General features: G+C 46.3%; 1 protein-coding gene across 5 annotated transcripts in view; it reads right to left on the minus strand.

Moving 5' to 3' along the window:
* The window catches only part of ATXN7L1 (ataxin 7 like 1), a gene marked incomplete at both ends in the record, with an annotated part of 232,355 nt that overhangs the window by 33,287 nt on the left and 172,904 nt on the right, over nt 1-26,164 (minus strand). For 4 of the 5 annotated variants that reach the window (XM_084230418.1, XM_084230420.1, XM_084230419.1 and 1 more), the window contains 2 exons: nt 869-1,152; nt 18,529-18,751. In XM_084230418.1, coding sequence (XP_084086544.1) covers nt 869-1,152; nt 18,529-18,751 — 507 coding nt within the window. Of the gene's footprint in view, nt 1-868; nt 1,186-18,528; nt 18,752-26,164 lie in introns of all 5 variants that reach the window. The other variant, XM_084230416.1, reaches the window with a different exon arrangement.

The following is a 26,164-nucleotide window of genomic DNA, read 5'->3' on the forward strand; positions in this document are numbered from 1 at the left end:
GGTACTTAAGAAATACACTCATACCAGAATAGTTGCTCTCTCAAAGGGTGGCTTTCACTCTATTTTCTTTCTTTTTTTTCTGGTCAACATTAGATAACTGCCCACCATGTGTGAAGAAGGTAAAACGTTTATAGCTTTTTTTGATCTTCTGGAGAAAGGAGAACTGCCATACTTAGTTCTACAACCCAAAGCAAACATCATCCACATGGGGGCTCCTTCCAGGGTGACCACTGCCTCAAAGAGCAGCCAGGTGCCCCTTACTGGGTACGCTGAGGGACTTCTCAGACAACCAAGAAAGAGACCCAAGAGAGGCTGCCCCCAGATACCCCATCTGCTGTGCCAGCCCTAGTGCTACCAGATGGGAATTCCAACCTGATTACGTGGGAAAGGCAGCTGTAGGTCCCAGACCAATCAACCTGGAGACCAACTAGGTTAACAGACAGAGGTTGCCTCTTCCTGTGGAGTAATTACTGATGGACAGTCCCAAGTCTGCCTTGAGCGGCTCTGAGATGTCATGGAGATTGTCCAACTTCATGGCTTGGACACTTCTATAGAACCCAGGAGCAGGTCACCTATAAGCATGGTGACAAGCCCCTTGGGATGAACGGACTAGTGTGGCTGGAGCAGAGTGCCCTGCCTCCTGGGGCATGAGGGTAACTCCCAAGAAGCACTCAGCCCAGGACCTCTTCTGGCTCAGGAACAAGACAAACAATGGTTGCTGCCCTTTTTAGGTGGGGGTCCTGTTTGCAATTGTACATCCCCCCCTAAAATGAAACAGATCTGCTTAATTCTAAGAACACATCACCCCTTGGTTACCGTTGTGACTCAATTTCATTGTGAGTCAGACTTTAAGGACACAGATACGTACCTGAAAGTCTCCTGTAAGGCTTGTTGTTGTTTTTGGTGCCATTTTGGTGTTTCTTGTCTATTGTGGCAGATAAAATTCCTTTGCCATTTAAGATCTTCTCTGGGGAAGGTGGCACTGACTTGGACATCAAGACTGGCTTAATTAAAGGTGGGGTGGAGACAGCAGAGGACGAGGTGGAACAGGAGGTGACCGCAGTAGTGGTTGTAGAGTTCATTTTGACGTTGGCACCATCTGCCTTCACTAGGTTAGGAATTTTCTCTAAACTGACTACAGGAACCGGAACACTGAAAAATAAATGAACAAACATGTACAATTGCCTTCTTTCATACATCTGGTCGGCTGAGAAACTATACCCGCTTGTCATTATCAGAACACTTCCTTATCACTTATTTATACGACTCCTATAAGGGAGCAGCATGATTCCAGTTTTGATGGGAGGGAGATTCATGCCTCGGAAAGGATCAACAGGGGGTTTGAGGCTGGCATGGTGCCAGGGATGGCATCAGAGCTGACTGATTACCTCCTGTTCCTGTTGTCCCTGTAGATCCTGCAGCTCCCCCTTCTCAGTCCCTACATGTCACGTCTCTGAGACAGCACCTTGGGCAGAACAAGGTGCCTGCTGTGAAGCTCAGGAAGAGATGCTGTTTGTCCCCTGATGTTGGGATGCCACTGTGCCACTTGCTGAATCACGCCCCCTTCCCCCAGCTGCTCGGCTGGCCTCCCACCCGGAGATCGGGCCTGACATCTGCTTAGCTCCATAGAGCTGACAGGCTCACACTACGCGGAGGCATGGCTGCAGGCCAGCATGCCACGCTACATGCTGTCAGAGGACTTCTGGATCACTCTCACATCCTGGGGATGGGCTCAAATTGAGTGAGCCGCCATGTAACATTATCTAATATTCCATTTTAGGCAGCTAGTTATGTAAATAGGCAATTCTCAAGGCTGGCAGGTGAGAGGATGAATTTTAAGAAGAGAGAGCACAAAGGTATATGTTTGTTCTTCAGAATCTGTCACCTTAGCCCCACATCCCTGCTATTTCTCCTGTAATGGATGTGCATTTGATTTCTGTGCATTTAATGCTGTCAGGGGGACTGTGGAGGAATCTGTCTTGTGGCCTTAAAAGATGAGATGAATATGCTTGCTTTGGTTCCTGAGCAAGATTCCCTTTCCTCCTTGCAGGAGGGCAGAACACTAACACTTCAGCCCCCCTATCATCTGAGCTGAGTGTGCAGCCGACTTAGCTATTTGAATGCCAAATGATCTAGGATATGGCTCATACATGCCTGCAGACAATGTGGGGCATGAATGAGAGGCTGGTTTTGGCAGGGGAGGAGTCTTATATGTCCACATGGCTGGCTGGTTTTCCCTTCTCTAAGATTCATTCACAGATCATTTCTTTGTTTAATTTGTCCATGAAATTATTTTAGCAAGCCCTGCCTCTCTTTTGACTTTGAAATAAGATCACTGATGTTATTTATAGGTCTTTGTCAGTGAGAAGGGCACTAGGTGGGGGAGCAGTTTACCACAGGGCTTCACCCTAGGATCGCGCAGGCTTTCTTGGCCTGGGGAAAGGCGGTGTGGGACTTCAAGTCCCAGGTGAGGGGAATTGGGATGGTGACTTTTACCAATACGAGTTATTGACAATTCTACCCTTGATCACAGTGTCTCAATCACTGAAATATAGCTGAAATGCTGCTACCTTCTCAAAACACTCACATACTACACAAGCCCTTGAAAAGTCAGCACACCAAGTTATGAAGACATTATCTATTGAAATCAGTGTTGCATTCCTGATTTTTTTCCCAAATGGTAAATATTGCAAAATTGCAGGATATAGAATCTCCTAGGCTCATTCCAATTTTAAAAAACATGAATTATATAAATCAGGGTCTTGAAGAGATATCTGTACACCCGCGTTCATAGCAGCATAATTCGCAATAGCCAAAAGGTGGAACTTCCAAGTGTACTTGTTGGAAGAATGGTCACACAATGTGTCCATGGAATATTATTCAATACAATGGAATATTATTCAGCCTTAAACAAGTAAATCTGTGACACATGGATGAACCCTGAGGACAGTATGCTAAGTGAAATAAGCCAGTGAGAAAAAGACCAGTGCCATAGGATTCTACCTAGAGTGGTCAGAGTGGTCAAGTTCATAGAAAGTACAATAGTGATAGTCAGGGGCTGGGAGCAGGGGAGAATGAGTAGTTTAATTGGTACAGAGTTTCAGATTTGCAAGACAACAAGAGTTCTTAAGATTTGTTGCACAAAAATGTGAATACTTAAACACTACTACTGAGCTGTACATTAAAAATGGTTAAGATGATAAATTTTGTTAAAGTCAATAACCTGACTTAAAAAAAAGTTAAACTTCAAGTGTTGTGAGTATGTGGACTCCTGGCCAGGTGAGAAGGTTTTCTAAATTTCTGAGTGACCTTCTCTGACACATAAAACCAAGTTGCTCAGGAAAGGAAAATAGAACCTTAAAGTTCTAGATGTGGCTCTAATCAAACAAGCCAGCATGAGTAAAGGAAAGGCTTCCAGTTTCTGTGAAAAATGCCCAGGGCACATGTTCAGCACTCATGAGCTTAGCAGAGAGAGATACAATGCTGGAAGAAAATAATCCAGAGCAATTGTATAAACTGAAATACATTAAAATAATGGAGCCAAGGGGTCCTGAGATGTTCACAGTACAGTCTGATTTCTCCCTTGAAGTTCACGTCTAGCTTCAACATGCTCCCATGGGGGACAGGTGCACTGTGTCTGGTCACCTGGAACCTTGTTACTTGACTCACCTCTTTGGTGATGCTTCTTCCCGACTGTGTATCACTGAGGTTGAGTCAGGACAGCTCATGCCTATGACTGACCTCCTGTTTTGGAATTTTTTTCCAGTACAGCATGTGTAGTTTAATTGTAGTTTAATTAGTATAGAGGATATTCTTATCCTCTAATGCTTCCAAAACCCTAGCTGTACTTCAATCCCAGTGCTTATTGGCATGAGTTCGATCCCTGGCCAGGGAGGTGAACCACATGGTGCAGAAGACCTCTCCCATCTTACCTGTTGCTCCCCTCAGCAGTGTATTTCAATAGATCCACCTGTTCTGCTTGCCACTCTGTCTCTGGTGAATCCTCTCACCCCCCCCCCACATCTCGCCTAGACCTCAGTTCTTTTATGCATAAATAAATAAAATAAATCTTTTTTTTTTTTAAAGAATGTTTCAAAAGAATTCTAAAAGACTTGGTGAGTCAGTAAGAAGCTGAACCACTGAGTAAACACCCCTGATGCCAGGTGGACAGGCCATATCTCGGCAGCTAGAGGAGAAGGGAGATTGAGTTGTTTTGGGTAGGAATTCTGGAAGCGTGTCCGTTAGCTAATGCAGAAAGGTTATAGATAGAGTGAAGGAGGAGAGGCTGGCAGCTGCCGATACCTTTTTCTTGGGTGTCCACTCTCTCCCTTAAAGGTTTTGTACTTCCTCTCCAAACCTGCCTCTGACCTGAACCAAGCAGGCACTGCAGCTAGGAGTTAAGATAGAGAAGCCGGCAGCTCCCCGGTAGTGGGAAGGCTCAAACATGGCCCTGGTGGGAGAGGGGGAGAAGTGAAAATCTTCCCTCTCTGACCTGGCCACCCTCACCTCCCAGTATAAATATCAGCCGTTGGTCCTGCTGAGTATTCAGTTTTCTTGACTACTACATGCAACAGCCCCCAGGTCCTAAACTGATAAAGAAAGGAGGAAATGATCACAAGGTGGTGTCATGCGATTTGGAAACCAGTCCCAGAGAGTCGATCCTTTTTTCAGTAGAGTTCTGGCTGACAAAAATGCGATGGAGCACTCTGACCCCTACTTCATTTACACAGAGATCCCTGCCATGTGTCTCCTCTGACAGTCGTGGAGCCATCACCTCAGGATTGTCTTCTGCGTCCTCCCATTGCCCCCTTCTCTCTCCCTTCAGCTTTCCCAGTCAGCGGAGTGTCCCAGCCCTGGGCAGGTAAAGGTCCCTTCCAGATGGCAGTGGGCCCTGAATAACAGGTTTAATTTTTCTCCACCTGGAGATAAGCCAAGACCGTAACCCCTGCTTTCACATCACGGGCATCTCTGCCTGTTGCAAGTGTCCTCAGTCACTCCAATACCTCCACGCAGTTAGGAGCGGGGAGGGGTGGCTAGTTGGCAACACCTCGCTGACTAACTAAGCAGTTTATTACAGTGTTTGCTTAGGTGATAAACAAGCCTGGCAGCGAGCTCTAAGGCTAGCTGGAGCCCCTCAAGTTCCTTGCCTTTCAGTCTTAAGGGATGCACTCACACACACACCTTGAAGTCTCACAATTAGTCCCCACAATTAGTCGCATCTATCAACTCACTATTGTCCTTTCTTTAAGGAGCAGTGTTTGAAAGAGAAAGAGGAGCCCTGCTCTTCCCCTGCTGCTTTCATAATGCCTGTTTTGTTCGCTGGGGATGAACTCTTTCAGGAAGCCCAGGGCTGCAGCTTGTTCCCCTGCTGTGTGTAATATACTAGGAGTAGTTATCTCCTTGTTATCTTTGTACTTCTGTTTCAGGTCCTGGGTAGGGATCCTATAGCCAAGAACAATCTTCCTTCATTCCCCTCCCCATGTAGGGGAGCTATCTACCTAGCTCCTATTGTGCTGCTTTGGCTTCCCGTGTCTCCTTCCTGCGTGCTTGACTGTCTGAATGTATCTTTCTGAGCCAAGCAGGGTCCTCCTGGCACCAGTAGATTCCCCACCCTGCTCAGTGATGTCTGCAAGTGAGTAGAGGTGGAAATCTTATGGCACCATTTGAGGGCCACCAAGGCATCTCCTGGACCAGCTACTTTCTCTTCAGTTATGCTCTCTTGGTGATCATGATTTGTTCTTTTATCATCAACAAATAAGCATTAAGAGGATGGTTCAGAGTCTTTTTAGCCCTGCAGAAATTATCGCCAGTCCTGCTCCACTTACCAGCACCGGGTAAAGATGGATTTGACAGGCAGGAGCCTGAAGACATATGGTATTTGTGCTGTGGGTTATGTGTCTGATGAGAATTCTCAGCTGTTTGATTTCTGCCCACCAATTCCTTCAACAAAGGCCCATGTGCCTGTGGTGCGGGCCTGGCAGAATTTTGCGGATCTCTGATTGACTGGCAGATCCTTGCGAAAGCCAGCTCACCCAGCCTCTTGCCTTACGAGCACTGATTCCTTTAAGTCAGCCCAAGTAAAAGGGACGTTGTCCTATTTAAAAGGTCCTCAGAAAAGGAATTCTCTTTGGTTCTCTTAGATGCATTGTGGGAGGTCTATCAGGGCATTATTTATATCCAATTTAAATTCTTTAAGTTGAAGAAATACTCAGGATATTCTTAAAGACTAAGAGACAGGTGATCACAAAAAATCAGCCTAAATAGCAGATCTATAAAGTCCCACTAGTCACTGCTGATACAGGATGTACTACATAAATCCTGACCTATGAATAAATGGTATTTTATCCTGAAAAATACTGGGAAAACTTCAGAAAGCCAATTTGTAAACACCTTAAGCAAATAGAAAACAGCGTAATCAACCACAGAGCCTAGTAAATAAGAAAGTCTGCCGGATTAATCTAACAGTATTCTGTGGCTGAGTGTCAGTACTGATGATTAGAGAGGAACTGCTGTGTATAATCTCTCCTGGCCTTTGCACAGCTTTGGATTCTCTCCCATACAACACAGCTTCAGTAAGCTGGGGAAATGTGGTCAGACCACATAGTGACAGGGGTGAGTGGCTCTGGCAGCTAAGGCCAGAAAAGATTGGTTAGCAGGGTCTTGTGGCAGCTAATAGTGGTACCCAGTGAAGCTTGCAGGGACCCATCACCAGCTAAGAAGGTTAAAGCATCTTCATCAGTGACTTAGCTGATGAACCAAGACCTTGACCCTCAATTGGGAGAAGAGATTAGGAGGTGAGAAGAATGATGTGGAACTTCCCCCTAAACTAGGTGGGGGGTGAGCTGGGGGGGAATGAACTAGCTGATTTTGATGAATTAAAGTGAAAGAAGCAAGTAAAATAAAATTAAGGACAATAAATGGAGCTGAACTGATGGTCTGTGTGGTGTCACTGTTCTGGCAAATTCATAGAATGTGGAGGGTGCTGCAAAAGAGTTTGGGATAATGGTTAGACAGGCTTTGAAACAAACCTATATCCAGTTTTGCCTATATTACTGCTAGACACACAACGGGGAGAAAATCATCTGACTTTGTGAGGTCAGGGCCTCTGTGAGTCCTTGAGGACTTCTATGAGAATTAGAAAAAGGTCAGCTGGCCTGGCAGGTGGTTTCAGTTCTTCCTGGCTTCCTTGGTGGGACAGCCTCATGCCATGCAAAACCCACACAGGCACATGTGGCTGCCCTGCCTTGTTTATCTCAAGACATTGCTATTCTGGGCCTCAGTTTCCTTATGGGTAAAATAAAGCTCATCATATTCAGACGCGCCCACGGTACAAAGGTGGCTGTAGTCATTCTTAAAAGATTAGATGCTTAATGCTGTTCATTTGTTTCCAAGAAAACTTAAGGGAACTGCGTTTTGAGTCAGGCCTTCAGAGTGCCATTGGGAACAGCGCCATATTAGGTCTAAACTAGCAATTGAGTTGAACGAGCTGTTTTACTAACTAGCTTAGATGTTTTCTTACTGAGAATTTTAATATGTTGGCACCTTTCATTCAACTTCGAAAGAATGAAAAATTTCTCTGATGGCAGGGAAGGGTTTTGTTTTTTTTTCTTCTCCAAGAATTAGCTGCCATTTTGTGTCTAGAGCTTTGAATAGTTTATGCTGACGGAATCACTACATCATCACCGCATGGCAGGTTCTGACTGTGGGTGGTTCACAGGATTGTAAAGAGCGGTGTAGCTCTGTGCTGTTTTAGGGTGAAGGGAGGCTAAAGTGCCGCCTGGACAGAAGGGCCTCCTCGGGACGCATCCAGTAGACCGGAGACCTCCGAGGTGCCTTGAGGGGGGGCGTGGGGCACCACGGCCCTCCCCGCGGGGCGCAGGCCACAGGGCCGCCACAGTGAGCTCGGGTGCTGCCCTCCCGTGCTCGTTTCTAAACGCAGACCTGCGGGTAGGGTCAGCGTTGACAGGAGAGCTGTAGGTCAGCACAGCTCAGCGTGAGAAAGGGTTGGAGTTTGCACGCAGGTGACACGGCCTGCGGTCCTCCCGGCGTGGGCGTGTCCACCTGCGGTTCCCGGAGGTCAGGCCTGGCCTGTGAGCTTCAGGCTCATGTGGCGCTGGGGGTTGGTGGGGCGGGGGCACCCAGTCGCGCTGTTGACAGGAAACCGAATTCCCTCAGCAAAGAGGAATTTTGATAAGTTCAGCTTGAAATGCAGAATATAGGTGAGTGTGGTCGACAGGGGCAAGCGCACGAGGATCCCCCCAGCCTCCCGGCCGTGCAGGGGCGCTGGCGAGCAGCTTCCTCACGAAGGCGCTGTTGTCTTCTGCAGAGACGTCTGCTGCCACCTCTCCAGTCACTGCTGTGCTGCGCGGGGCCGTTCTGTACATGCCTGCGGCTCTGCCGCTGTCACTGCGGTGCCTTGGTCTTTGTCATGAGGCTTATGATTTAAAGACCCAATTGCTGTGTGAAGTGACTTGTTTGGAAAGAATAAATGAAGTGAAAAAAAGAGAAAGAAACGAAGCTCATCATAGTGATTACATGAGATATTATACAAAGTGCTGAGCATATTGTTCAGCACAAAATAGGCCCTCAATAAATTGGAGCAAAAATAAAAAGGGAAGAGATCAGTCCTATTTCATAATCCATCTGCTGCTTAATCTCTTTCACCCCTAGCTAAGACAGGACCCATGTTAAAATTTCCACATGTTCTGGAAGAAGAATGAGCAGGGAACTCCACTCATACAAACATGCTGTCTTCTGTAACCCTGCAGTGTGTTAGGCAATGCCAGCTCCTACAGGTCTTCTGGAAGGTTAACTGCATGTGCCCCCTTTCTAGGTTGCTCCAAATTTCCTGGAAGCAGGAGGCCCCAGGAAGGCCTAAGAGACTAACCTCTCTTAGTCTCTCTGGCACTTCTCTTAATCAGGGATCCCCAAGGCATGGAGCTCAGAAGGTGGTCTCTGAATCTGCTGGACGAACAAGGACCCCTAAGCATGCTGACATTTCTGGGTAGTTGTAATGTCCCAAGAATGTAGAGAAAAGTGAGCAAGCTACAGAAGAGAGGGAGATAAAGAGGGAAAAACTGGTAGAGGGTTTGGTAGAGGGTGAGTGAAGCATGTGCACATATGGGGGTACAAAAATATAACTCAGCATTATACAGATATATAAACAAGTGACTAATTAATAAAAAGTGTACGTGAAAAAGAAAAAAATATTTAGGAGCACCAGTTCTGGCACAGAAAGGTGAATGCTGCTGGACAGACTGTCTCCGGGGTACCCTGGGGACCGGCTTGCCTGCAGTGGTGCAGCCTCAGGCAGTGAGTCAGGAGAGAGTTGAGACAACCCTAGACCAAATTAACTGCACCTGTTCTGTGCCTGCACTTCCACATGAGAACTAAGAGCCTCACCGTTAAAAAAATGAACACTCATTGAAAACTCACATCAATGCATAAATGGTAGCCAGGCATTTGAAGACAGGATTTGACATGGTAGACCAGGAGGTAATTGGGTTCTGGAAAGAGAGCTGGTACTGAGCTAACAGACCCCTGCACCCGGGCCTCCTGGTCCTGGTCAGGCTCTCCTCTGGAGCGGTGAGTGGAGTGCTCCCCTCGGCAGCCACCAGAGGTCATTGGCTCCTGCTATTGGAGCTGCAGGCTGTCCTAGCTGCCTGGCGGGCCCTCCGAGCCTTCCCGGCCTAGCACAGTCCTTAAACACTGTCTCCTTCAGGCCCTGTAGCGAACACAGGCCCAGGGGAAGAGACTCCTCACAAAACAATTCCCTGCTAGGGAAGGCTGAAAGCAGAGACCTGGGCTCAGGACCTCTGCCTTCACTTTCAGGTAGCTTATTCTGAGCACATGGGGGATGAGAAAATGCCACACTATCCCTGACTATGGGGCAGTGCCCCGGCCTTTGGCTAGGGATGTTGACATCCTGTTCCCTAGTTTCCCTCTAGAGGAACAACCATGGGGAGCATCTTCCTTCTTAAGGGGCCCAGAGTGGGAAACCCTAGCTGTTATTTCTTCTGCTTTTTCCTTCTCAGTGTCAAAGAGAACCCAGCACTGGGCAGGCAGACCTGTCTTTCACCATCTCCATCCAAAATACTATGCACAGTTTTTTAAACTTTCAAGAGGGCCTCACTGGTGGCGCAAGGGGTTAAGTCTCAGCACTGTGAAGCTATCAGCAGCCTCTGCAGCATGAGTTTGATCCTCGGCCAGGGAGCTACCCACATGGCACAGCAGACCTCTCCTGTCTCACCTGCTGGCCCCCTCAGCAGTGTATTTCAGAGGATCCGCCTGTTCTGTTCCCCACTCTATCTCTGGTGAATCCTCTCACCCTCCCTTACCTTTGGCCTGTACCCCAGCTCTTGTATGCGTAAATAAATAAATCTTTAAGAAAAAAAAATTAACGATCAAGAGTTTAGTCTCCACATGGGCCTGCAGAAGACTCAGGAAATTCTTTCTCTCAATATTAAATAACCAAAAAAAAAAATATTAAATAACCTTGTATTTTCAAAACACTCTATGTTAACAACATCACCATCCAGTTTGAGACCTTGGCTCTTCCCAGCATACAGTTACTCACAAGTCTACCTTCTAAAAGAGGCCACTGTCTGCATTATCAGCTCAGGCCTCATCATCGCTTGTCTGGACCTGGATGGACTCCCCATCACCAGTCTTTCTGTCCCTGCCTCTCCGCTTCTACTCAGACACAAATGCAAATCTGACACTGCTGTCTCTGCTTAAAGGCTTTGTTTATTCCATGCTGCCCAGAGTACCAAGCCTCTCTCTTAGAGCCCTCACAGCTGCTCGAACACCCAGTGAGTGCTCTGCCTGGCTCTGGGCTTGAGCATGCCTGGGCATCCTTCTGTGTCCGGGTCCTCCTCTCTTGTCCTGGTGAACACGCCTCTATCTGCCCAGATCCTCTTCTCTCTCAAGGCTGGCTCTTCCTTCCTAGCTGTTTCAGCTGCACTTATCAAGTCAAATGGCAAAGTTTTATTTCTATTTCTATGTAGCTGGATCAGACAGTAAAGTACCTGGGGACAGAAACCTCCACCAGATGTATATACATCCCTTCAGAGTTATCTCAGAGACATACAACAGACTCGAGTAATGTCATTTCCTACAGCATCGTTTTGTTATAAGGTTGTTATAAGGTTGGAGAAGAAAAAAAAATCCTACCTGACATTGAGCAAAATAACATTATTCAAGGAGCTACTTTCATTATATGTTGCTTTGCTTACAGTCAGGGTTTCCAAGAACCTGTCCATGATGTTAAGTAAGGACTTATTGTACATAATTTGGCACTTAGGAAAGGATGAATTGAATGAATTAAAGTTCTCAGTGAAAGTTAAGTCACACACAATAAAAATTGAAGCAGCTCTTAACCAGAAGAAATGCTTTTTAGATAAGGGCCAGCCTGCAGCTGTGTCTTTTTCTGGCAGAGGAACCAGAACGATGATAAACATGAAGATGGGGGACTTATTGACAGACCTTCTCCCACCCTCCAGTTTTTTACTCCTCTCATCTCCCTTGACGCCCGCACAGCACCTGCCATGGGCTGGGCATTACTCTATGCACGTACACAGAATGTCGCATTTTGTCTTCACCCCCAATTCACAGAGGAGGAACCAGAGGCTTAGAAAGACTACCCCACATCATTCATCCAGCAAAATAAAGGAAAGAAATCGGATTCCACTTCAAGTGGCTCTAAGGGCAGTTTTCTGTATCACAGCACTGCAAATGAGAAGACAAGGGATCAAGTCCCAGCTTTGCCACTTCTCTTCAACACCCAGTAGAACTGAGACTCAAAAGGAAATGGGGGAGGGGGCCTCCCCGGTGGCGCAGCGGTTGAGCGCTGGGTTGCGAGGCTGCCCGCGGCCTCTGCGGCGCCGGTTCGATCCCCGGCTGCTCCCCGGCCACCGGAGAAGGGTCCCACATGGTGCGCAGACCTCTCCTGCCGCCCGCTGCTCCCCTCAGCAGTGTACCTCGGTCCCTCTGCCTGCTCTGCTCCCGCTCTGGCTCTGGTGAATTCTCTCACCCTCCCGCGCTTCTGACTGTACCCAGTGCTTGTATAAACAAAACAAACAAACAAATAAATAAAACATGCCTCTATTAAAAAAAAAAAAAAAAAGGAAATGGGACTATGAAAACATCTAAAAATTATAATGTACTATGCAAATATGAAGGACTCCTAATCTTTGTTGCTCATATACCTTCCCTCTGGCTTGCCGTTTTCCCCCTTCCCAGCTGCCCTAGCTTATATTTTGTCTTCCTAGACACTAGTCTGTATTTCTGAGCACTTCTGTGACTTGACATGGTCAGTTGTGCTTACAACCACGGAGCTGTCCATTGTCCTTACTTTGACATCTAAAACTCCAGTGCCAGCAGCACTTAGATATTGAAACTTTTAATGCTTCCTTGGAAGGGATGTTACCTCCATCTGCTTCCTTTTGTCCAGCCTCATCCTCTGTCTCACTCCTTTCTCCTGACACCCAGACCCGCATGAGGGGTTAGAGTGGGGGGAGCAGGAACTGGCCTCAGAAATCTTCCCCTCCTCCTCATTTCTTGTGTGAGGGGTTGGGAATCCAGTAAGCACTTCTGTGGAAAGCCATCCTGACTTCTCAGTTCCCTTCAGACGAGGCCTTGCACTGTGTGGTCAAATGCATCCTGGGCATGGACTTGGTATGATGCACTCTGTACTTGCCTCCTACTTAGGTTTTTATAAAATACTTTGCCAAAGTACATAGAGTTTTCCTTTTAATCATTCAGCACTACAGCTCTCCCTTCCTAATTGTAATAATTGTAAGGTGGGGGCGGGGAGGAGGAATATTTCCACAATGGTAACTGGCATTCTGATTTCTCCTGAAGTACCCAAAAGATATTTATTTATGCCTGCTGTTTTCCTTTAGCTGTCAGAAAAAAATCTCTGTGAAATATTTGCTGGATGCTAGATCCTGTTCTAAGCTATAAGAAAGTCAAGGAGCTCATGGCCCAGCTGAGGAGTATGTGGAGGGAGGACAAAGGTAAAAGTAAATACAATATATGATGGCAGGTCTTAGAGTCGTATGTCACATATTAATGGAAGCCTGGAGGAAGGAGCATCTAAGTTTGTATGAAAAGTCCAGGAAGGCTTCATGGAGGAAGTGACATGCATGCAGAAATTTTAAGTACATGTAAGGACAGGCCAGGGGTTGTTCCCAGTAAGGGAAATAGCAAGTGTCAACACATGCAGGCATATTTGAGGAGCTCTAAGTAAAGTGGGATACCCAGCATATGAAATGAACGGGCTAAAATATTGGGGGCAGCAACTGGACAAGCGGGAAAGCCCAGATCACATATTCCATCTCCAAAAGAGCTAAATATGTACTCTGCGGGCAAACAACTAAGAACCATTTAAGAATTCTGAGCAGGGCAGGGTATACAGCACTCAGGTGGGGTGTGAAGGAGGGGCTAAAGCAGGGGGGCAAGGAGATGAGGTGAAGGACCCTGCTGAGGAATGAACCAGGTGGTCAGAGGGGTCAGGACACCTGGCAGGTCTTCCACCACTCAGGTCTCTAACATTCCCAGCCTGATGGAAGCCCTGAGACGATGCCCTGCCCTCCGTCCTCTGGGAGCTCTCCATACTAAACTGTGATCTCGTCCCTGTTCATGCCAACACCAGGCAAGAAGCGATAAGCCGGCCTCGTCTCTCCCAAGGCGCTTGGCCAGGACCTCTCAGTGATCATTTCCCTCTCCATAAAGTGCTGGGAGGGCGTCCAGAGCACTTCTACCCTCCCTCCTCCCCTACTCCTGGAGGACACGCCTCCCATTCTAAGCATCTGGAGAGGAGCCCTGCCTCCCCAGCCATGCTGTGGGCACACACCGGAGGCCAGCGAGCCTGCTGACTTTTCTTTTGCTCTGGCTCATTTTCCTTCTGGAGCAGCAAGCTCATCTCCTGCATTTTTAATCGCTGAGCATATTTAGCATTCCGCACACACGTGTGGGTTGATAAGGCCCAAAGAGAAGGCAACAAGCCATACAGGGGAGGAAACCCTCCTCCCTGTCTCCCGCCCATCAGCAGGTTTGTGTTCCCCCGTGGCTCACCAGCCTGGACCCCGGGGTGGCCAAGTGACAGCAGGTGGGAAAGTCAGTTTGGCTGACTCAGGCCCTGTGCTGGGCCGGTCCCTTAGCAGAGCAGGGACTTAGAAGTGAAGGCTGAAATGCTCATCTCAGCTCAAAAAAGCCAATCAGTCAGAATTCCCTCTTGACTTTCACCAGGGGAAAAGAATCATCTTGCCCACCTCCCTCTGCTTTTATGGGCTCCATGGACACCCATATGGTGGGACACCAGACAGGGTCTTCTCTAGCTTCTGGCTCCCGCAGGGGTGGTCCTCACTGGCAGAACAGTGAACTAGCACAAAAGGGGGTGCTGGGTGAGGTCTGAGTACTTCCAAGCAGATTAAGTGGGACAAATCTAGTAGCAGGGGAATACCAGCCTCTGTTTCTCCCTTTCTTCTAACAGTTATTTTTTAACCTCCCTAGCCACGGAAGGGAAAAATACAACAAGCCCACAGACTATTTAATGTTCTGTGAGATGCCAGGAGGTGGGCCTGAACTCAGGAGTGGTATATTGTATCTGCATATTTGAGCTACTTGGGAAAAGGCTCTGCTAATCTACAGTGGTGGGGTTTCTGCTGCCTTGGCCTTTAGGGGCTGATACAGAGATCCTTTGGAGCAAGGGACAACTTGGGCAGGACTCCATTTGGGTCCCCTGAGGCTTTCCCCACAACACCCAGTAGCAGGTTAATGTGAGTAGGAACAAGCATTCCTTCTACCTTGGGATTTAGCAACTCCTGTCCGTGAGCATAATACAATATAAAAGAGATGGAGCCTGTGAGTCAAAGAACTGAGGCCTACACCCAGGGTCAACTGGTGGAGACATCTGATCTCTGCTGTCAGATACAGCAGCCACTAGTCATCTGTGGCTATTGGACACAAAATGTGGCTGGGGAACTGAATTTTAAATAAAATTTATAAACAAATATTTGATTCAGATGTTAGAAAATGTTTAAGTATGTTTGGAGCAACTTGGGCATGTGAATCCATTTATAATCTCTATATTTTTATGCAACCAAAATATGGATCAAGTATTTCTGATGAAAAAATTTGCTGTCCAAATTGAGATGTGGTGTAAGTATAAAAGATTTACGAAGAAAAAAATAAAGAACATTAACTATCTCACTGATTATATGTTGAAAGGATAATACTATAGAGACATTAAATCAAATTTTGAACAAATTAAATCAAATATATTATTAGGGATTCATTTAATTTGTTTCTTTTCAAGACTAGAAAATTTTAAATCACATAGGTGGTATGCACTATTTCCATTAGAGAGTGCCAGTCTCCAAATTTTTCTAGAAGAAAGGTTAACCATCTCTAGGAATGGAATTTTACCATCCCCTTCAATGGTCAGATCCATTTCATTCAATCCAACAAATAATTGACAAAAAGGAAAAGTGTTTGCTGGGCTGGTGAGGAGCTACTGTGTAGGCGGCCCGGCAAGTATTACAGCATGGAAGGTGTACAGATCTAATTTATGGCCCCACACAAAGAGTCACAGGTAAGGTAAGAATGAAGTGCCATGGGGGCCAAAAAGAGGAACCTAGCAAATCAGGTGGCTGGCAAGGAGGTGAATGGGGAGAGAAGGACTCTGAGAAGAAGGTGGCCAGTGGAGTGGGCAGTGAGGAACAGGGAGGATTTGGGAAGGGAAGAAGGGAAAGGAGGCTGAGGAAAGAACAACGGCTTAGCAGTCCCTGCTTTCTCAGCTTCCTTGTCCCTCGGCCCTCCATCCTCCAGGGTCCTGCTGTTGGTTCCTGCTCTTCTCAAGCCAAACACCTTCCTCAGTGGCCCATTTCATACCTGTGGTTTCAATGTCTGGGTCTAAAGTGGTGACTCTGAAATTCCCATCCCCAACCCATCCTGATCTCCCAACATCTGGATGCAAACATTCAATGCTCACTGGACAGTTCTAGGCAGGTCTTCAGACACTCAAAGTCCAGAGTCCTCTCCTCCTTACTGTATGCTTTGGCCCTTTCTGTGCCACAGGTGGTTATTGACACATAGTATTATAGTAAGCGTTTGTTAATTTGAGTAAAAATAGAAGAATATTCTGGGCAAACACCAGAGGAAGACATGGTGGGGAAGCTGGAGCAATGGATGATCAGGATTGGATGAGGGGATTTTGCATTCAGTTGGTAGAAGGTCCCTTAGATTAGGCTGAGGGGTTAATAATTCAGTAGGCAATGATGAATTTTTGAGGATTTTTTAGAGGATTATGACTTACCAAATATTCACACTTGAGAATGAGACTTAGTGAAGTCAAGTGACTTGTTCAAGGTCACAAAGAAAGTTAGAGGCCAGGCTGGGACTTGGACTGGCTTTTCCTGTCTCTAGCTCAGTGCTTGTTCTTCCACATTGCTCTCTGGGGAAGCCTCTCAGAACTGAGCCTGAACTCTCAAAGCCACGAAGCCAAATCTTCCTGACATGTGTCTCTGGTATTGGTGGGAAGGGGACAATAACTGGGCTAATAACCGAAGTGAGACCAGCAGGAGATGGCTGCACTCTGTCTCCTCATTTATGGCACAGCCCTTACTCTGTCTTCAGGTAAATCACCCTTTAGCTTTCTGCTCTTCACACAGGTAAGCGCCCTAGATTTTGGAGAGAGCCTTTTCCCCCTTAAGTTATTTCTCTCCTTGCAATCCTTTTGGCTGCTCTTCTCTGGACCCTGGCTAGTTTCTTCAGATTCTTTCAGAACTACCTTCTTTCTCTAGTGGAAGGTGCCTTGACCACAGCTGGCCTTAATCAGTGAGTGCTGAGTGTCTGAATGGAATGTGGAGATGGGTCTAACCCTGCGTCTCCTGGAAGGTATGCCGGGAGAATTCCTGGTGTTGTGTGTGCCTTTCTCTCCTTGCACCCTCGTTTATCATTTATCGAGTTCACTTTGTGATCTTCCGCGGCTCCTGAGTCTCTTTCTGGGTTATTTCTCATGAGTGCCTGCCTGGCTTTCCTCATTTTCCCTGTAGCATGCTTCTGAAGTCTCAATAAATGATATTTATCCTTTAACATTTTCAACTTCATTCTCACTCTGAAGAGTCATTTCTCTACTTTTTCAGAAAGACCCGACTTCTCAACCTTTATCCCAGGTTACAGGGGCTCTGTCCTTTACATATGATAATAATGATAATAATAACTTTCATTGCCTAATATTTATTAAGTGTGTACTCTGCTCCAGACATTGTACTTGCTTCTATAAAAATTAACTCACTTAATCCTTTCAACAATTCCATGAGGTAGAGCTATTTTAGTCCCATTTTACAGATAAGGAAAACTGAGGCACACCAAATCAAAAATCCAAAGCCCCACCATTGACAGCTGTGTCCCCCTACAGCATGGACCCCAGGTCCAAACAATCTGAAGAAAACAAAGCTTGTCCACGAGGCCCACTTACATGACAGGTAACTGCCCTCCTTGACAGTCATGTCTAAACCTTCTCACTCTGTCACAAGAGGCTCATTAATTGATCTGGCATAATTGCTCTTTACAAAATCATCTCCCTTTCCAGCATGCAGTGACAAACCAATTGATGAATGATTTTAGTCCACAGTTTTTCTAGGTATGGACTTATGTGCAATTAACTATCATTACTTTACAGACACTTTTTCTCCTTAAATATACAAATTAGATGGACTCCAACTTATCACCTGTCTGCCTTCCTGAAGCCTGAAAGTAAGGCTAAAGGCTCTGAATAAGCCAGTCTGTCAGCATTTGAAGATACTCATTTACTTCCTTTCCCTGTTTTCGGTTTGGTTTCCTATCTGTCCATTCCGCAGGTAAGCTTTTCTGACTTCTTTGTAAAGATTGAGATTAAAAACTTAATTAAAAGCCTCTGATTTTTCAGTTACTTACAACCAGCTCTCTCCCACCCCATCAAAGGGGTGATATTCTCTTTGGATTTCTCACCCCTCCACCCGGCCAGCTCCCAATTCCCTGCATCTGTTGGCAGCTATTCCATGGAGTGAAGACCTGGCTGCTCACGGCAGGGAGGCACTGTGGGGGGCCTGCCTCCCAGGACTTGTGGCACAGGCCCACAGTTGTCTTCCCCACAGGGCTGCCTGTCTGCGCTTTTGATTATTTACACCAATGCTTTTCTTCACTGGGGTGGAAAATTGAGAGGTGACCGTATAACTGGGGAATATTTCCCTGTCACCCCTTTCTTAGTCACCACTTGGCTCAGCTCTCAGGGGAAGAAACAATTCCCCTGACAGGCATGTGGCGCTTGAAGGCCCTACGTTCCCTTTTGTGTTTAGGTTTCTCATCTCATTCTGGTTTCTGTCCCTTCCCTCCCCCCACCCCTTCCTCCCTCTCTCCTCAGTTCCCCCAAATTCCTGGACATGATGCACAGGAACAAAGCCAGAGGGTAAATACTGTTTCCCGTGGTGACAGGGATAAGCGGCGAGGGTAGACAGCTGCTGGCTGCCAGCACCCAGCACTCACCATGGTTTGTCCCTTGATCCTTTCGCAGAAAAGACCGTGTGCTGTTTGTTACTGGAGGTAAGTAGATTGTCTTTGGGCGTTTTGAATGGCTTTGAGGTGCTGCTGGCAGAGTTATGGCCGCTGAGACAGGCTTTTGTTTTCACCTGTACTAGTGACGTCCTGGAATTGGAGGGTGGAGATGCTGGAGAAGGAGAAGGCCTGCACATTGAACCGTGTCTTCTCTCTACAGAGGGAGAAAGGATAGAACTCAGCACATCATCTACAGCAACTGAGCCTCTCACATACACATCTAGACTCACATACACATGAGGCAAAGAGAAACGTGCTGATCTTGCAGTGTGGACATCCCTGCAGCCTTAGTTTTAACTACAGTGTGTCTTCAGCTCTGCTCCTCTCCCAGCAACTAGACTGATTACATTCTGAATTTCTGTATTGAATAGCACATGAAAGTGACACAAGGTTCTCACAGGAGGCATCTGCTAGGCCATCTTTCTGTAAAATCACTACTAGGATTAGCAAAGGAGTCACCAGGTGTCACCTGAACACAGTGGAATAACCACATAGACAAAAGGATCCCCAGATAGCTACGCAGACCAGGTTCCTCAGGGCAGCTGGGAGGGCAGGACCCCCTCCCCCACCCACAGATAACAAATAGGAAATTCTGAACCTGATCCCCAGCAGGAGCACTAAGTTCAGAAGCACTAGCACTGCTGAAAAAAGGGTCTTTGAGAGCCAGGAAGTGGCCCAGCATCTGTATACACACTAGCCACAAGCTCTCTGGGATCCACTGAGTTCCAAGGTCACAGCTACGAGGCCAGGTCAAGAAGGAGGACATCACGCTTCAGGTAGCATCCACAACCCTGCACTTCAGTTGGCAGGCACAGGCTTCCTGAGGTTCTACAGAAAATTCCAGTGCTCTGAGCAGACATGCCTTACATATTCATACTCAGCCCTGTGGTGTCCACTCAATGGGTGGGATGAGGACACTGATGAGGACAGCGGGGGCATGACGCTCTAGAGTATCCACACTATGGTGGATCCTACCTTTAAGAGGGTAAGAGATTTGATGAGTTAAGGAACCCCGCTCAAGAAAAAATGTACATTTACTCACTCCAGAACTTTGTACACAATTACAGGGAGGAATATTGGACACCCAAAAGCAAAGGCTCTGATATCCTAAATCTTCTCTGGCTCTCTCATGCCTAATACAGGACCCACATAGTTAATGTTTAGTTAATAGGTGTTGAATAAATAAATGAAATTATAACAGATGTCCTCAGGGAAGACCTAGGGATCACAAATCTGGAAATCTGGGTTGAATGTGAAAGGTGGCAGAGTATGTCTCCCTCCATCTCCAAGCTTAAGTTTCAGGCCTTCTCTTTAGTGAGACATTTGGGCTGCTCTTTTCCTAGATCCTGACCTGGGATACATGTACGACCTGAGCTTGGCTCTCTGGGACAGGGTTCTCCAGTCTGTCTCAAAACAGCCGAGTCTAGTCCTTTGATTAAGTGGGAATGATGGGGCTGGTGGAGTAGTGAATTTCTGAGGCTCATCTGATTATTAGGTATTTTTACTTGAATGGTGTTCATAGGCTGCCTACACTGTTCATCTTTACGGGGTAGTTTTTCTTCATTGAATCAGGGTAGACCTTGCACACACACTTAGCTCCCAGAGCCATCTTGTTGGAGGATTTGAAAATCAAGTTCCAGGACCTCCACTTTGATGTACTAGAAAGAGGCCTAGGCTGGGAACCAGGAGATCTATAGGCTCCAGCTCCATACCACGTTATTAGGCTGATGGCTTGATTTCACCACTTAAACTTTCTCCATTTCCATGTCTTTTTCTGTAAATGAAGCAAGTCCCTAGATGGCTTCTAAGATTTTGCCCTCTATTACCATAAATCCAAGACATCCTTATACCTGCTCCTTCTCTTCCATCTCTCATGATTCCTGAATGTTATAGCAATAATTACAGCTGAAGCATTGAAATATTTTACTCAAGCAGGATCTTCCTTGGAGGAATTCATCTTTTGTAAAATTGCACTGGCCTTTACAACCCCTGTGAGACAGGCAGGAAGCGGCCAGGTGTCTCCACCCTTCTCATGCCTGACTGGCCAAAGACCCAGAGAGGCGAGGTGACTCGCCAAGGTCAGGGCCAATGGCTACTTGGGAATGGGACCTGTGCCGCTTCTCAGAAAGGCAGGAAATGGGGTGTAGTGTGTACAAGATTTGAAACCAGGAAATTAAGAAGTACAGAGCTTAGAATCACTGAAGGTTAGAACTAGATCTTAGAAGTCAACGCCAACCTCCTGTTTGACGGGTAAGGTGATTAAAGTTACCAGCCTGCAGGCCATAGCTAGTCACTGACACTAGAGTCAAGTCTTCTTTCTTCAAATCCATTGTTTTTTCCCTGCCCCTCAGAATGTCCTATTTCTTTCTTTCTTTCTTGACAGAAATTTCCTAAACTAAAATAAGACTCATTTTTACCACTACTCTTTTTGGATTTTTTGCAATCTTCATTCCCTCACCTGCTATGTCTTGCTCAAGGTGGTGGAGAACCTTCAGGGGTGGATATGCAGAAATATTCCAAGGTTCTGGGGGGAAGTATGCCTTGATAACAAAGACAAATATGAATTGACTAAACTAAGGTTAAAAATAATACAACTGAAGAATTAAAGCTAAATTACAAGGGGGCCTCCCCTGGTGGCGCAGTGGTTGAGCGCTGGGCTGCGAAGCTGCCTGCAGCCTCTGCACCGCCAGTTCGATCCCGGGGCCACCGGCGAGGGTCCCACATGGCAAGCAGACCTCTCCTGCTGCCCGGTGCTCCCCTCAGCAGTGTATTTCGTCGGTCTGCCTGTTCTGTTCCCCGCTCTGGCTCTGGTGAATTCTTTCACCCTCCCGCACTTCTGACTGTACCCAGTGCTTGTATAAATAAATAAATAAATCTTAAAAAAAAAAAAAAAGCTTAATTACAAGGAAGGATGCCATTAAGGACAAGAGGAATGAGCCAAACCAGTGATTCTAAAATCACCTTCCCAGAGAATTCTAGACCACACATGCTGCTGCTAAACTCCCAGAAAAATTAAACTGATGGATAAGGTTTTTTTCTTGGTGTTAAATGTTAGTCCCATAAATTCTTCTGAAATGACCTACTGACAAAAGTTGCATATTAGAGACTATTCATTAAAATTCACTCAATTTCTTTTAATGTTATTCTGTATTGTAATAAATACATTAGAGCAGTATTTCCTACTTGTGCAGCCACTCATCGTTCGGAATGAATTAAGTCTATCGCTATTTCAAAGTATCTCCCAAAGAGATGTGTATTTCTGTCTCCTGAGCTTCCAGAACAAACTTGCCAGCTATGGGTCCAGGTGACAATAGCTGTGTAAGCATTTAAAGGGGGATGGTGGGGGGAACCAAGGCCAGAGTGATTAGAACTTTATTCTTCACTTGGCTAAGCTAATGAAAACGGGAGAAATCATGTCCTGGGTAGATCTGAGTAGATTTTTCAGAAAGCTCCAATACTTATTCAGTGTTTCCTCTGTGAAGACCCAATGGCTTTTATTGTGGGTGGAAAGTGGGGGGTTAGTGATAGAAGGAGAGTGTCTTAGTTTCTTGTAAAAAGATGTTGCTGTACAGGTGGAGTGTCTCTGGGTAATGTGTTCCAGATTTACATTATAACATTCTGATACAAGCCCTCACCTATTTAGGGCTTAGTCATTTTGTGTGTTTTGGTCAAGGGACTGCCTTAGATAGATTGCTATAATTATTCTAATTCGATTTCCCCTGCCTAAAACTAATTTATAGAGCACTGTGCTTTTTTACTCACTATTAAAATATTTTATAGACTTAATTTTAGAGAAAAAGAGCCTTTCCTTCAAATTTTCTCATTCTTTGTTAATATACATAGAACCATTAACAAAACTGTAATCAATTAATATTATAGATTATTCTCTTCCAACTAACATTATTCTATTTATACATTTCCATTTCCCATACACCGATCATTTAAGTGGTTAGGTAATATTCCATTATTGACATACTACATAGGTTGTCTAGCCACGCTCCACTATCTAGTTACTGTCTAGTTACTGTTTTTTATTTTGTTTCACAATTTATTTAAGAATTGATTGAGAATTTTCTTTGAAGTGTAGTTCCCAAAGTGAAAAGTGCATTTGTTTATAGGTCTCACAACCTATAAACTGTGTGACAGAAAGACAAAGCCAATCTATTGTGCTAATAATGTTAATACAAGCACCACTTATCTACTGAGAAAAAACAGGAAATGGCTGCCAGAACACCCAGGCATCAGTAACAAACTTAGTGATTAATCTTGGATCAGCAACCCCTGGTCTCACCCCTCCTGTCCTTTGGCCAATAGTAATAATAATTTAAGAATTCCCTAAGGGGCCTCCCTGGTGGTGCAGCGGGTTGAGTGCAGCGCTGTGAAGCTGTCTGCAGCCTCTGCAGCGCCAGTTCAATTCCTGGCCGGCCAGGGAGATTCCCACATTGCATGGCAAACCTCTCCTGTCCTACCCACTGTTCCCCTCAGCAGTGTACTTGGGTCCTGCCTGTTCGGCTCCCTGCTCTGTCTCTGGTGAATTCTCTTACCCTCGCCTCTGGCCTGTACCCCAGTGCTTGTATAAATAAATAAATCTTTAAAAAAAAAAATCCTAAGTGCCAGTCACTCTACTAAACACTTGAGTTACCTGATAGTATTTAATTCTTATAATACCCTAAGAGAGGTGCCATTATTACTTCTATTCTACAGATGAGAAACCAAGGCTCTCTGAGATGCAAAAGATAAAAATTGCCAACGGTCATGGAGCTAGGGAACATCAGATCCTGGGATGTCTTCAGAGCTTGTGGTTTTAATTCTGAGCTCTACCACCTTAAAATCTTGGAGGATGCTGCTGAGATGGGCAGAGCCAGGAAGAGCCAGCTGGCCCCCTTCATTTCAGTCTGTCTGTGCACATCAGTAGGGCACCCAAATTCCCTAGGGAGGAGGAAGAACCACCTTTTAAGTGTTTCAGCAACTTTTAGGTACCAGTCAGTAGCCATGAATATATGGAGTCTAATCTCTGCCCCAGAGTTAGGGAACTGAGGACTAAAGAGACAACCCGCCCCCACCCCCCCAGTTCTTCAGCTTTTTTGCATTTCCATCATAGGAGGTCCAGACCAAACATCAGAAGCCGGCTGTTCTAGCACTACCTACTTTGCTACATGCATATTACCCATCCAGGTGTAATCCCAGGGCACAATCACAAGTATCTGCTGAGTGGGGGCCTGGCAGACAACTGGCCCTTTGGCATTCTGCAGGTCCATGTCAGGTGTGGGGAGCCTACAATCATACTCTCCCCAGCCCCTACTCTCCACTGGTAAGATCTACCAGGTTCTCAGGGACTTCCATTTCAGTAAAACATTTGCAACCCCCTCCATGCTTATTCACTGGCGTACTTTCATACTTGCAGCATCAATGTCCTGCATTTAAAACCTCAGCACAGATGCCTCGTAAATGGCTGAGCTGGCCGCCAACACCCAATGTGGCTCCCTGTACCATTTTTAGAAAGAACATGCTGGGAATTTTCCAATATGGTTTTTAAGGGACCGATCCCCTCCCAACAGACTCTGAGTACCACAGTCACGTGTGGCCGGCCTGGTTGTGTAAGCCTGCTGGGCTTAGGCCAGCCCCTGGTGCTCATTTGACAGCATCAAGTCTCCTTCAGCCCCCACCTCGGAGGCTGGTGCTTGGCAAATCATTAGCTGGTTCTGTTTTATCAATGGGTTCTCTCTGCTGTAGTAGCTGTAGTCGGGATGTTTTCCTATTAAGGACAACCTGAATTTCAAGGATCTTCTTCAAAAAGTAAACTGGAGCTGACAGGTGAGGAGTGGAGCACAGGCCTCGGCACAGGGAGCCATGCTAGCTGTATCTGTGACCAAGCAGGTATTTACAGCTGTGGAAACTGAGGCAGACTGCTTTTGAGAAACTTGTCCAAAAATCAAAGGACTCATCAGAGAGTAACTGGGGATAGACTCTGAACTTGGCCAGAATTATAGTTAGACACTATATATAGTGACACGGTGGTCAGCCTTCCTCAGCAGAGGAGGAAATGAAGACACCTGAAAGAGACTAAGGTAGGCAATGAGTGGTAGGCAGAGCCATGCCTAGTAGTTCTGGCGCCAGGAGCATTGTGAACTTCTCTGGAGCGCCCACACCTCCTCAGCTGGAGTACTTCTTTGAAAGACATCAGGGTGTAAGTAGCTGGGAAGCCTCCCTAAAGCATGGTGACTGTCACCAATCAGCTTATACTAGGTCTTCTTTATTCCTCTTCACCTACTACCCTTGACCAGATGATGTGCGCTGTCTGGGGCACTTTGCAAATGTCAGTGTGGGTGAGTGGCCTATGCTGCTCCTGCCAGCTCTGTTTTCAAATCCCTAGGCACTGGGTGGGTTTCTCTGACAAATGTGTCATCTATGCACATTTATCTGTCACTTTGTGCCCATTTATTCAATTAGGAAGGGAAGCAACATTTCCTGAGTGCCTACTATGTGCAGGCAGCATGTAAGCCACTTTCACTTACCAGCTCATGTCATCTGCCCAACAACCCCACAAAGTGGATACCGTTAGCCTCCTTGTTATAGATGAGGAAATTAAAACTTAGCAAGATTATGAAACAAGACCAAGGTCACGCATACCTGGCAGATGGGAAGAGAGCTGCAGCCTGCTTCACCCCAGAGTCAATACTTTTCCCACAAAGCCACATGCAGGGATTTCTCTTCCTTCCAAACTCAAACTTCTCTGATGATTCTCAAAAGCATTCCTCCTTTCAGAGCTGGCCCAGGACACTCTCTAAAGTCAGATAACTATGGAGCTTCCTTATCTCTTCCCTTGGTACTACTCCCCTCCTTTCCTTTCTGCTCTTCTGTTGGTTATTTCCACTAAGGTGCAAATTTCTGGCATTAGCCACAAGGTGGGGTATGAATTGGGGAGTCCCAGGGACTTTCCAGGGTCCTGAAATATTTCCATCAGCCTCTAGGGATGCCTCCAACTAACTAAAAGAAAAAAAAAAAAATTACAGCAAATACAAACCTGTATTTGCACATGTATACACTGCTGGAGGTACTTTCAAGGGATGACATTCTTCTGGAGAGCAACCCAATAATAATCACAGGAACTAAACAACACCCACAGCCTTTGATCTGGTAATCTGGTAATTTTAGTTCGGAAAACAGATCTCAAGGAAACTCACCACTCCACAAACCACTGCCCCCTCCCCCCCAGAAAAAAAAGTTCAAAGATATCCTCAACAGCACTGCTTATATTAGTAAAATACCACAAATAATCCAACTTATAATAATTATAATAGAAAACAACAAATATGAGGATTATTTCAATCTAAGGAAATGTAAAGGCACAAAATCCACAAGAGGGCCTCCCCGGTGGCGCAGCGGTTGAGTGCTGGGTTGAAAAGCTGCCCTCAGCCTCTGCAGCACCGGTTCAATCCCCGGCTGCTCCTGGGCCACTGGAGGAGGGTCCCACATGGTGCGCAGACCTCTCCTGCCGCCCGCTGCTCCCCTCAGCAGTGTACCTTGGTCCCTCTGCCTGCTCTGCTCCCCGCTCTGGCTCTGGTGA

The sequence above is a fragment of the Talpa europaea genome (genome assembly GCF_964194135.1).
Source record: "Talpa europaea genome assembly, chromosome: 3".
NCBI lineage: Eukaryota > Metazoa > Chordata > Mammalia > Eulipotyphla > Talpidae > Talpa > Talpa europaea.